The sequence below is a fragment of the Piliocolobus tephrosceles genome, unplaced genomic scaffold, assembly GCF_002776525.5.
Source record: "Piliocolobus tephrosceles isolate RC106 unplaced genomic scaffold, ASM277652v3 unscaffolded_14752, whole genome shotgun sequence".
Classification (NCBI taxonomy): Eukaryota; Metazoa; Chordata; class Mammalia; order Primates; family Cercopithecidae; genus Piliocolobus; species Piliocolobus tephrosceles.
The window spans coordinates 399-11432 of NW_022296257.1; the positions used below are offsets into that span (position 1 = coordinate 399).

The window sequence follows — 11034 nt, forward strand, 5'->3', positions numbered from 1 at the left end:
ACTTCATTCATTATATTCTAGAAATTTTTATTGAGCACCTACTGTGTGCCAGGCACAGTTCTAGAAGCTTGGTATGCATCAGTGAGTGAAACAGACAAAGATCTCCAGAGTGGGAGACAGATATTAAACAGTAAACATAATAAGGTCATGATGTGGGGCAGTAGGAGAAATCCAGTGTAGAGCAGAGGGAGGGTGATCAGGATTGGCAGAGTGGGGACGAATGTCAGGTTGCAGTAGAGTAGTTAGGGTGGCCTCTTTGAGAAGGTGAGACTTAGCAGTACCTTGAAGGAGGTGAGGATTAACCATGCGTGTATCTGGGGGAAGAGGATTTGAAAGAATAGTGGGTGAAGAGGTCAGAGAAGTGAAGGGAGAAGAAGCAGGTCCTACTGGACCTTGTGAGCCATTGGGATGACAAAAGGAGCCCCTGACTGCAGTGGTGAGGGTACCCTGGGGTACTGGAGGGGAGGGGCCAAGATAGAAGCAGGGTGACTGGTAGGAGGCTACTGCAGTGGACCAGGTAAAGGATGGTGGTAGCCAGGCTGAGGGTAGAAGTGTAGAGGTGATGTGAAGGTGTGCCAATGTGGCATGTGAGAGAAAGAGATCAAGGCCGAGAGTTTTCGCTTAGGTGACTGGAAGAGTGAAGTTGCTGAGCATCTTTTGCCTCCAACAGTAGACCAGCACATAGTAGACTGTCAGTAAATTGGACATTGATTAAATGAATGTAGTTAGGGAGGAAGGAATGGACCAGAGCTGCTAAGTGCTTTTAGTAGTTTATTTCTGATCCTCACAAGAATCCTAGGTGGTGTTGGTATCATCATCCTTAATTTGTGTACCTAGAAGTAAGCTCAGAGAGGTCAAATGTCTTGGCCAAAGTCACACAGCTAATTAAGTGACAAAGCTGCACTTCAGTGTCCAAGTCTGAATATTTTACATTCCAAATTTTTCTAGTACTTTCAGTTTTTCCATCTCTACTTTCTCTTCCCCCTTTACATATAAACATGCAAAGCCTTCCCTGTTCTTAATACTTTTTTTTTTAAGCCTCCTTTTGATTCATCCTCCCAACCCCAAGCTAAAATAATCACCCCATCCAGAACACCTCTTAAGCACATTTCAAGAGTAAATGCATTTGTTGCATTTCACAAAGGAGAAAACAAGTTCCAAGAAATGTCAGCTATGGGACACTCATGTTGAAGATAATGGGAAAGAAAGGCAATTTGGGATGGAAAAAGAGAACTGAAACCTTGAACAAAAGAAAAGAAACTAAGTAGAACAGAGCACATCAGTCCTGAGAGTCTGCAGGGGGGGTCAGGAGGTGGCAGCACAAGGACCACCATTCCCAGGTTATCATGTGAGAAAGTCTCTGCACAAGTGGAGGGGCACCCCACTGAGGGCAAAAGTCTATCTGGGAGTATGCGTGTGGTGCCCAGGCCCTGCTGGTGCCATCACGGACATCTGATTAGAGCCTCAGGAGGACCCTGGGGTGTGTCTAGGACACCAGGCACGGTTACTGAGAGCTAACGATGCAGTGCCCACAGTTCCTAACGCATGCTGTGAACCATGTCATCTGTGTGATCTTCATTTCACATGTCTGTGGCTTTCAGATTTATTATTTAAAGCCCAAGCATCTTGCAGGAGCTCTAGGCTAGTTTCCAGCTGTGTATTAACCAGCTCCTGAAGGGCACATTCCCGGTCTCCTTACTGACCAATCTGAAACCCTCTGGTCATCTGCAGCTCCTCCCTGTCCCTCCCCGCTCCCTGTGCATCCTGGCCACAGCCTTAGCCAGTCATTCACCTCCCTCCCATCCCCAGCGTCCATCATCTGGCATCCGGCTCTTTCATTTGCTTACTTCACAATAACGTGAGTATTTGCTGGGGTTCCACACCAGACCTACTGCATGGGAATCAGTGACGTACACTCTGCAGTTTAAGAACTACTGCTGTCTTAGGGCAGAGTGCTCCGTTACTTTTCTTCATTAGATTCATATAACCCTGACTTGACTTGTAGTTGAGGGTTCCCCATTTAAAAGCATTCATCGCTGGGCACGGTGGCTCACGCCTGTAATCCCAGCACTTTGAGAGGCCAAAGTGGTCAAATCACCTGAGGTCAGGAGTTGGAGACCAGCCTGGCCAACATGGCGAAACCCTGTCTCTACTAAAAACAAAAATTAGCCGGGTGTGGTGGCAGGCGCCTGTAATCCCAGTTAGGAGGCTGAGGCAAGAGAATCACTTGATCCCAGGAGGCGGAGGTTGCAGTGAGCCAAGATCGCACCATTGCACTCCAGCCTGGGCGACAGAGTGAGATACTGTCTCAAAAAAACAAAAAATACACACACACAAACACACACACACACACACATATATATATATATATACACACACACACACGTATATATCCATATGTATAATGATTCAGGTACAGAATTCGAAAGAAAAGGGCATTTTATTTGTACACATACACGTGTGTGTGTATGTATGAAATGACGCCCTTTCATGTAAAGGCAGGAAGTTTTAAAGCAAAAAAATGGAAGGAGACAAGCAAATACTCCCTTGTGTACCCCCAGAACCACTTATTCTGGGCCACTATTTTTTGAGTGGAGGATGCTTTGTTTAAAGGGTTTGTTTTGTTTTTATTTTTCAAACTTTAACCTGTCTGTGGACAGATGCCTGTAGCCAAGATTTCTGTCTCTTGGGCACATGAGTAGGAGCCAGTCTGGAAGCTAGTGGGTTTTTCATTTGAATTACAAATCTGCTATAAAATCGTCTAAGCTGTACATTGCATGGTTTCCTCTTGCAGCTCTCAAATCGACTAGAAGTGGTGAAGGAATTTCTGAGAAACAATTTGGATCTTAGAAATGGCCTTACAGAAGATATGCAGAAGCTAGACAGCCTCCGTCTACATCAGAAACTGGATTCACAGGAACCTGGGAGACAGACACCTGACAGGAAGGCCTGAGGTGAGTTCAGGCACATGATGGTGTTAAAGAAGGACAGAATCGCCTCATCTCTTTCATGTCTGTTCTCTCATGTGAGGCCATCATGAACACACAACAGTCTAATCTGAAGTTTGTCCTTATTGTTTCAAAGAGAGGACACTGAAGTTTGTGTTCTTTCTGTACTTAATGGTTCTTAAGTCTGTGAGGTAATTCAACATCAACTCCCTGTTTAGCCAAATACACGTGAAGTCATTGGTCTTGAATTAAATGAATCAGCTTTATAACATAATCAAAAAGCATTTCTGCCTTAAAATGACACCACTGATGCCTAGCTCTTACCATGGCATTAATAGCAATTGATTAGTTTCCATAAGGAGAACTTCTTAAAATGAGTAACTGTCTTCAGCATTTTACTTTTTTCCCCTCAAATAAAAAATAAATCAAAACATTCTCTTTCATTTTAGGTTGCCTGTCAACAAAAATCAGGCATGTTCTGTGAAAGTCAGCATGGCTTCTGTCTCACACATCCTTTTCTGTGCAAAAGGAAAAAGTTACCAGACTATTGTACCCAAACAAAACGGAATTTTTGTTGTTTTGTCCTGGACTTTCCTCTCTTTGGAACTATTTTAATATTTATAAACTTGGGGTTGTATAATCTATTGCAATAAAAATATTACTCTTTGCCAAAACTTGCTACCAGGCCAGGCATGATGGCTCACACCTGTAATCCCCAGCACTTTGGGAGGCCCAGGCGGGTGGATCACCTGAGGCAAGGAGTTCGAGACCAGCCTGGCCAACATAGCGAAACCCTGTCTCTACTGAAAAAAAATACAAAAATTAGCCGGGCGTGGTGACATGTGCCTATAATCCCAGCTACTTACTCGGGAGGCTGAGGCAGGAGAATCGCTTGAACCTAGGAGGCAGAGGTTGCAGTGAGCTGAGACCATGCCACTGTACTCCAGCCTGGGCAATAGAGCGAGATTCTGTCTCCCAAAAAAACAAAAAACAACAACAAAACTTACTATCATCCAGGGATTTTTTTGCTATTTAAAAGGTGAATTTCTTTTCTGGTCCTAAACTGTAACTGCTTAACTTAGTAAAGGCTGTGTTTGGCCAGGCCTGTGCCAAAGGCTTACCTGGAGTGCTCCACCCACTGGCAGGCAAGTCCTATTCCTATTCACCCAGGATGCCCAAGGCTGGGCTGGGATATAAATGCTGGAATAGGAAAGAAATATTTCCTTTTTAGAGGAAAGCAAGAAGAAACATTGCCTGAAAGGCGATTTTCTAGTCGTTTCCAATCAGTACAGAAATGTTACTGCCTCTGGGTGCAGTGGCTCATGCCTGTAATCCCAGCACTGTGGGCGGATCACTTGAGCCCAGGAGTTCAGTACCAACCTGGGCAAGTTGGCGAGACCCCATCTCTACAAAAAAGTTAAAAATTATCTGGGCATGGTGGCACACACCTTTAGTCTCAGCCACTCAGGTGGCTGAGGTGGGAGGATCCCTTAAGCCCAGGTGGTCAAGGCTGTGGTGAGCTATGATCATGCCACTGCACTCCAGCCTGGGTAACAGAACAAGACCCTGTCTCAAGAAAACCCCAAGAAACTATTACTACTAGGTTGGAGTAGCCTAAGGCAGTAGGGCAAGGAGGTGGGCCCAGACTGGTCTGTGGGGAGCTGGAGAATGGTGACTCGAGTGACCAGTGGACAGACAGGACCCAGGCCAGCATCACAAGCAGGGATGTCAGGCAGGAGCAGGGGAGCTTCTCGCTTGGCAGCTGGTTTATGGTACACATTTGAAAAGTAAGCTCCTGGGGCCTGGCCTCACATGCTCAGTGAATATTTGACTGAAGGGCTCCTCTTAGCTTGGGAGTATTCCCAGGCCTAAATGTTAGTTATGCTATTAACTAAGCCTGGTCCTTCATTACAAAATTTAAAAATGAAATTGCAACATTCTTGTGGAAATTCAAAAACATCATCATTTTCTTTCAACAAATTCACACATTCGTTCATGCTTCTTCTATACCTTTTACCCCTGAAGTCATCCACTCCTGACTTCCTCCTGCTGGTTTCCCAAACTGCGCAATGACTGCCCCATCGTAGGCAGTGGTCTGTGAAGTCGGCCTCACTTTCACCTTTCCCCACATCTACTTGTTTCCAAGGCCAGCGGTACTTAACTGGGTTAAGTTTCCTGTGGACCTTCAGGAACAGAATTGCCATGTTCCTCGCTGCCTGCAGGAAAGGCTCCATTCCAAGCCCAGTGAAGGTGTGTGGCTATCCAGCCGCCTACCAAGGATGTCATCTATAGAATGGGTGGAGGGCAGGGGTTTATTTGGTGTACATTTTTATGTTAAAATGCACTTAATATCACTTTGTAAAGCCCAGATGAGTGCAGATGTGCCTGTAACTTCCTCCTTTAATCTGTCCAGGTAGTATTTCATCTTTAGTCTTACATTTTCTTTCTCCCTTCATTTCATGGAATTCCTTGAGAAAACTTCAACAGTGAAGAAAGAAATTTCATTCATCTCACAACTCTTCCAAATGAAGAAACTTAGCGAAATATTTCTGAGCTTCTAGATGTGCAATACAAAACTTGGGATCAAATGGAATCTTGATTCATTAACCAATTTAAGATCTGACTTCTAATTTTAGGAACTTTGGGTTATGAACGCTTCCATTTTATACCTGTGTCTAGTTAGTTTGCCCACAAGCTTTTATCAAGGGTCCACCATGTGCCAGCCCCTGAAGTAGATATAAATACAAGGATGTGTAAGGTATGGATGATGGTATACGAGCTGTCATCTTACTGGATTTGTCCAGTCTGATAAAGATACGGTTCCGAAAACTTTTTAAAGCCCCAGAGAGGACTTTAAGGCAACGTAGCATCATATATAGAGACATCAACCTGTTGATATCTTTCTATTTAACGGAACTGTGCACCTGGGCACAAGGGTGTGCACAACAGGATGTGTACAGTAGCACTGTTAAAATGTAGCACATTATACTACAGGACCTTATGCAACTGTTGGAAAGAATGAAGCGATGCTGCACTGTGGTCATGCAGTGGTCTCTAAGACGTATTAACTAGAAAAGCAAAAGGCTTAACAATACATAGCAGTCAGGTGCGGTGCCTCACGCCTGTAATCCTAGCACTTTGGGAGGCTGAGAGGGGCGGATCACCTGAGGTCAGGTGTTTGAGACCAACCTGGCCAACATGGCGAAACCCTGTCTCTACTAAAAACACAAAAAAGCCGGGCATGGTGGCACGTGCCTGTAATCCCAGCTACTCCGCAGGCTGAGGCAGGAGAATCGCTTGAACTGGGGAGGTGGAGGTTGCAGTGAGCTGAGATCACACCACTGCACTCCAGCCTGGGTGACAGAGGGAGACTCCGTCTCTAAAAAACAACCAAAAAAACAAAAACAAGAAAACAATGCATAGCAAGCTGTAATGTTGTTTGTGTTTTAGAATAGTAGAGGTCTGGAAAGTTGTTTGCTTTTCCCCAGTTTTTTTTGCTGTGTTACCTCTGAAGGAAATTGAGGTAGAGGGGAGAGTTAGAAGGAATATTTGGCTTTTCTGTTTTATATCCTCCTGGGTGAAATTTTTATAACAAACATGTACTGGTGTATTTTGAATGTTTTTAAAATTTTATATTTCAGAATAATAAAATATAAATTCAAACTGCAAGCTGGCTGTGTCGCATTTCCTGGGCTATGTTGTAGCCTCCATTCCTCCATTTTGTAGCTCCACCTCCAGGGTCACCTGCAAATTGTCAGGGCAGTGGGAAGAAGCCCAGCAAATGGATCACTTTCTGCATAGGGCTGTCTGTTTCATTGTGAAGCGCCTTGTCTTCTTCGTCCAGCAATATGATTTGTTGTCAGCCTCTCCCTGGGACACAATATGTGGCTCATAGTTTTGAAAGAATTAGAGGAAAAAAATGGTATTAGCATTATAGTTGCAAAGATAAAGCAGTTCTTTGGATTTATCCTGTTCTTCACCAGGGAGTTCAGAGTACCTAAGGAGGAAGACATTACATATTCAACTCAGAGTAGAACACCTGATTCTGGGAAATGACTAAAGTGTGTTGGTGACAAAAACTGGAAAATTAGCTCTGCCAATTCAGAAAATGTTACTGGCTTTATAAAGTTGTGGTGGAGATCTGTAGACAGTTTAAATTGCCAAGGTTAGAAAGGATTACGTTTGAGAGTTTGGGAAGATTATGAAATGATTGTTACCCTAATGATTTAAAAGGTTCATGTGTATTAAAGTGTGAATTACCTATTTGGCTTTAAACACTAATATCCTAGGCAACAAATGGTTAGCTCACTTTGTTGGGTGGGCATATTATGAGTTAGATGCGGTAAGTGGAGCATTGCGTTATTGTGGAGGTGTTGCAATCTTTTGGACATTTCCTTGAATTGTTTTGACCTCTAAATTGTAAGTATAGAGTAATAGGAAATTAGCAGCAGAGATTACCTCCTTTTCCCTCACCAGGTTAATTAGAAACCTACCTGCTCTGAAATGTCTTCAACAGACAGTGGCCTTTTATTGAAATAGACTCAAAGTACAAAATGCATATTGTAAGACAACCTAAAAATATATTAATTTCTACTTATGAAATTGTTAGTGAAGTGGATATAAAGTTACTCATTTCATAACTTTAAGAACTGGTTTTTAATACTGCATTGTAGTCTGAATTATCTAAAACATTAAGACCCACGGTTATCTTCCAGAGATTTCTGCTTCTCAAACCCATGCTCTATGATACGTGCATGTTAGTAATGACCACAAAACCGTAAACTGAGCATTTTGTGACCTCTCTTTGGGAAGGTGGGCAACAAATTTACATGCTTTACTTTCCTACTGACTACCAGAAAGGCATGAGAATTATTTTAGCACCACGTGTGGTAGCCAGTGTCCAGGATGGCCCCTAACAATGCCTGCTTCCCATCCTCATATTGTCCTCCCACAGTGTACCAGAGTTGTTTTGTGTGAACACAGCAGAAGTGATGGTATGTAACTTCCACGATGAAGCTGTAAAAGGCTAGAACTTCCATCTTGGGCTGTCTCTTGGAACACCACTCTGGGGGAAGCCATGTCACAAGCAGCCGTATGGTGAGGCCCAGATGACAAGGAACTGAAGCCTCCTGCAAACAACTATGAATGAGCTTGGAAGTGGATCTTCCAGCTCCAGTCAAATCTTCAGAGACTGCAGCCCCAGCTGACAGTTGAGAGTCCCTGAGCCAGAAGTCCCCCACTAAATCACTCCCAGATTCCTGACCTTCAGAAATGAAGTCAGATAACTGTTTTAAACTAAGTGTTGGGGGTGATTACACGGCCATAGATAATTAATTCACTACTTCCCCATAGTTCATTTCCCACCCCCCCCCCCCCCCGTCCCCACATGCAGAATTTCGTGAAACACAAGAGACTGCCTACAAAGAGGACTACTGCTTTAATGCCAGAGAAGATAAAGGGGAATCTTCTAGAATTCCACAAATGTGCCTGTTTTGTCCAAGAACTGACGTCTTCAGAATCTTTGATAGTGCTTTTAAATTTCTTTGCATTTGAAAACTCTATCGAAAGCAGGGTCGAATACTTCTAAACACCTACTTTGGGGTTCACCAGTAAACACTCTGGAACTTTCCGCATCCTTCAGAGGCAGGGACAGGGAAAATTTTTGGGTCAAATCGTAGAGGGCAGCCTCTGCTATGTAGGTAATGGCCTTAGCCTACTGCCCCACTACCCCACCCTTCTCGTTTCCCTTTTCTCAGCTCTGTGGTTTAAGAGTCCGTAGGAACCCCCCAAGATTCCTAGGGGAGTACTCCGAGCTGCCGCTGTTGACCACTGACCCCTCACCCCCAGCTCTAGCTAGCATTCGACAGAGTGATAGGTAAACAGTTCTGCGAACTGCCATTTCCCCCGTTTTTTAAGGATAAGAAAAGGAGGAAAGAATGATTTTGTCGTTTTACCTATTTACCTAGAATCCCAGGGTTGATGGCAATTGTCCCCAGAATTGTTTATCCTGTCTCCATGGCTAATTCTATAATTGCTCTCCGTCACCAAGAGATCCTAGGTTCTCTTGAGGACTCCTTAAGGCTACACTGTACCTCACGACATTCATTTAAAACCCACTTCGAAACATTTCCCTCAGTAGAAAGCCCCCAGACTTTTTTTGATGTACAGATTTGTCACTGCACCAAGTTGTGAGTCATGTGTGATACTAAGCAACCCTGTTTGCCCTGGACATCCAAAACAAGTAACAAAAATATGTTCCCAAGAGAGCTTTAAGAAAAAACAAAAAAAGCTGTGAAGTGCTTTACATTCAAAGTCTTCCTCCCCCATATTAAACTATCTTGAGTTGCAGGTCCTGTGAAGAGAAAGACCAGCTAATCCATCCTCCCCTTCTAAAAACCATTTCCAGTTTACAAAAGAGGCAACACTCAACTTCAGTTCAATGTTACTTTGTATTTCTTTATTAATCAAACTGCAGGTTTAAGTCAGATTCGCACTGTTTTAGAGTCAAAACCGAGGTCTTCATTGGCCTTTTTTCAGGAGGAATGACAGTTCAGTGCTTGTGACCTGCAGAGAGGAGATCAGGCCCTCTCAGTTCTTAAGCTTGTTTCGGGGGCTGGGAACCCGGGCTGGTGGCGGCCGCGACGGCGGCGGCGGCGGTAACCGGAGGGTCGCGGGCTTTAGCTTCAGCGCTACCGCCGTAGTAGAGTAGGTAGCGACCGGCCTGCACACTCTGCGCCATCACGTTGGTACGGTGGCACGTCATCAGCAGCAGGTTTCGAGGCTGTACGCGGTAGGCGAAGGGCATGAAGATCGCCGAGTACAAGATGAACGCTGTCGTCATGTGGCCACTGATGATCTCCAGCGACGCCTTCATGTCTTTAAAGGCAGCCAGCGGAAGGCCCCAGTCGAACACGGGACCCCAGAAGTGAGTGCTGCTCACGTATCCCCGGAACTCCTTGCTCTGGAAGTGATCTCTCATCGTCCACCACGGTACCGCCACCCTCGCCATGATGGAATAGCCGTAGGTGTGCCTACGGACCGACAGCCAGACCACAACGAAATAGAGCGCAAAGTCCAGTATCTGCAGCCGACCCTGACTGGGCGCACGCTCGCGACCTCGAGCCTTCGCGTGGCTGCCATAAAGTGCGCCGACAGCACGTGCCGCTGTTCTGTCGGAATGAAAGGGCATGGTTTCACCCTGGCGCCTTCGCGTTGACTGCCATAAAGTGCGCCGGACCGCACGTGCCGCTGTTCTGTTGGGGCAAAAGGGAGTGGCCTCACCCACGCGCCTTTGCCTGAATGCCGTTAAAGTGCCGCGGACAGCACGTGCTCCTGTTCTGCGGGGGGTGCAAGGCCGTGGCTTTGCCCTCGCACCTTCAAGTAACCGCTGTAAAGTGCTCCAGACTACATGCTGCTGTTCTGTGGGGATGAAAGGGCGTAACTTTGCCCTCGCGCCTCGGCATGACTGCTGTAAAGTGCTCCACAAGCACGTGCAGCGGTTCTGCCAGGGTGAAGGGGCCTGGCCTCATCCTCGCACCTTTGCCTGACTGCCGTAAAGTGCTCCAGACAGCACCTGCCGCGGTTCTGTGGGGGTGAAAGGGCGTGGTTTCGCCCTCGGGCAGACGTGACTGCTGTGAAGTGCTCTAGACAGCCTGTGCTACTGTCGTATGTTCCTGTGGGGGTTAGGGGAGGGGCGCAGCCTCACCCTTGGCACTTTTGCGCCTTCCATGGACTGCCATAAAGTGCATACAGCATGCGTGCATGTGTGTGTCCTCTGGCAGAAGTGGAACCACAGCCTCAGCCTTCGTTCCCCACAGGGCTGCAGCTGCTTTTAAGTGCTGAGGGTTACTCGTGCCACCCGGAGAGGAGAGGGTCAGGCTACCTGCTTCTCAGCCATGCGAAGGGAAACTACCTGTTCTGACTAGTCCCTGGACAGTGTTGACTAGATGTTGATACAAAATTCCTCAACCAGGTTCAGAATTTTAGCCCTTACACAATTTGCCTGTTACTTGCAGACTTAATCTAGAAGAGTTCCCTGGCTTTTTGTGTTTTCATGACATGGACATTTTTGGAGTCCAAGCTTGTC

At 45.7% G+C, this 11034-nt stretch overlaps 1 protein-coding gene and 1 long non-coding RNA gene across 2 annotated transcripts; one reads left to right on the forward strand and one right to left on the reverse strand.

The window, feature by feature from the left end:
• The first annotated feature begins 2288 nt into the window (after positions 1-2288).
• Positions 2289-6617, forward strand: LOC113220846. Its single transcript, XR_003307540.1, has 2 exons — positions 2289-2954; positions 3398-6617. It is a non-coding gene; the product is annotated as an uncharacterized LOC113220846 (long non-coding RNA).
• A 2771-nt stretch (positions 6618-9388) lies between these two features.
• On the reverse strand, positions 9389-10043 carry MPC1L (mitochondrial pyruvate carrier 1 like). The gene has a single exon (XM_031935018.1). It carries the CDS (start codon positions 9955-9957, stop codon positions 9544-9546), a length of 414 nt encoding a protein of 137 aa, XP_031790878.1. The 5' UTR covers positions 9958-10043; the 3' UTR covers positions 9389-9543.
• Positions 10044-11034: the final 991 nt, after the last annotated feature.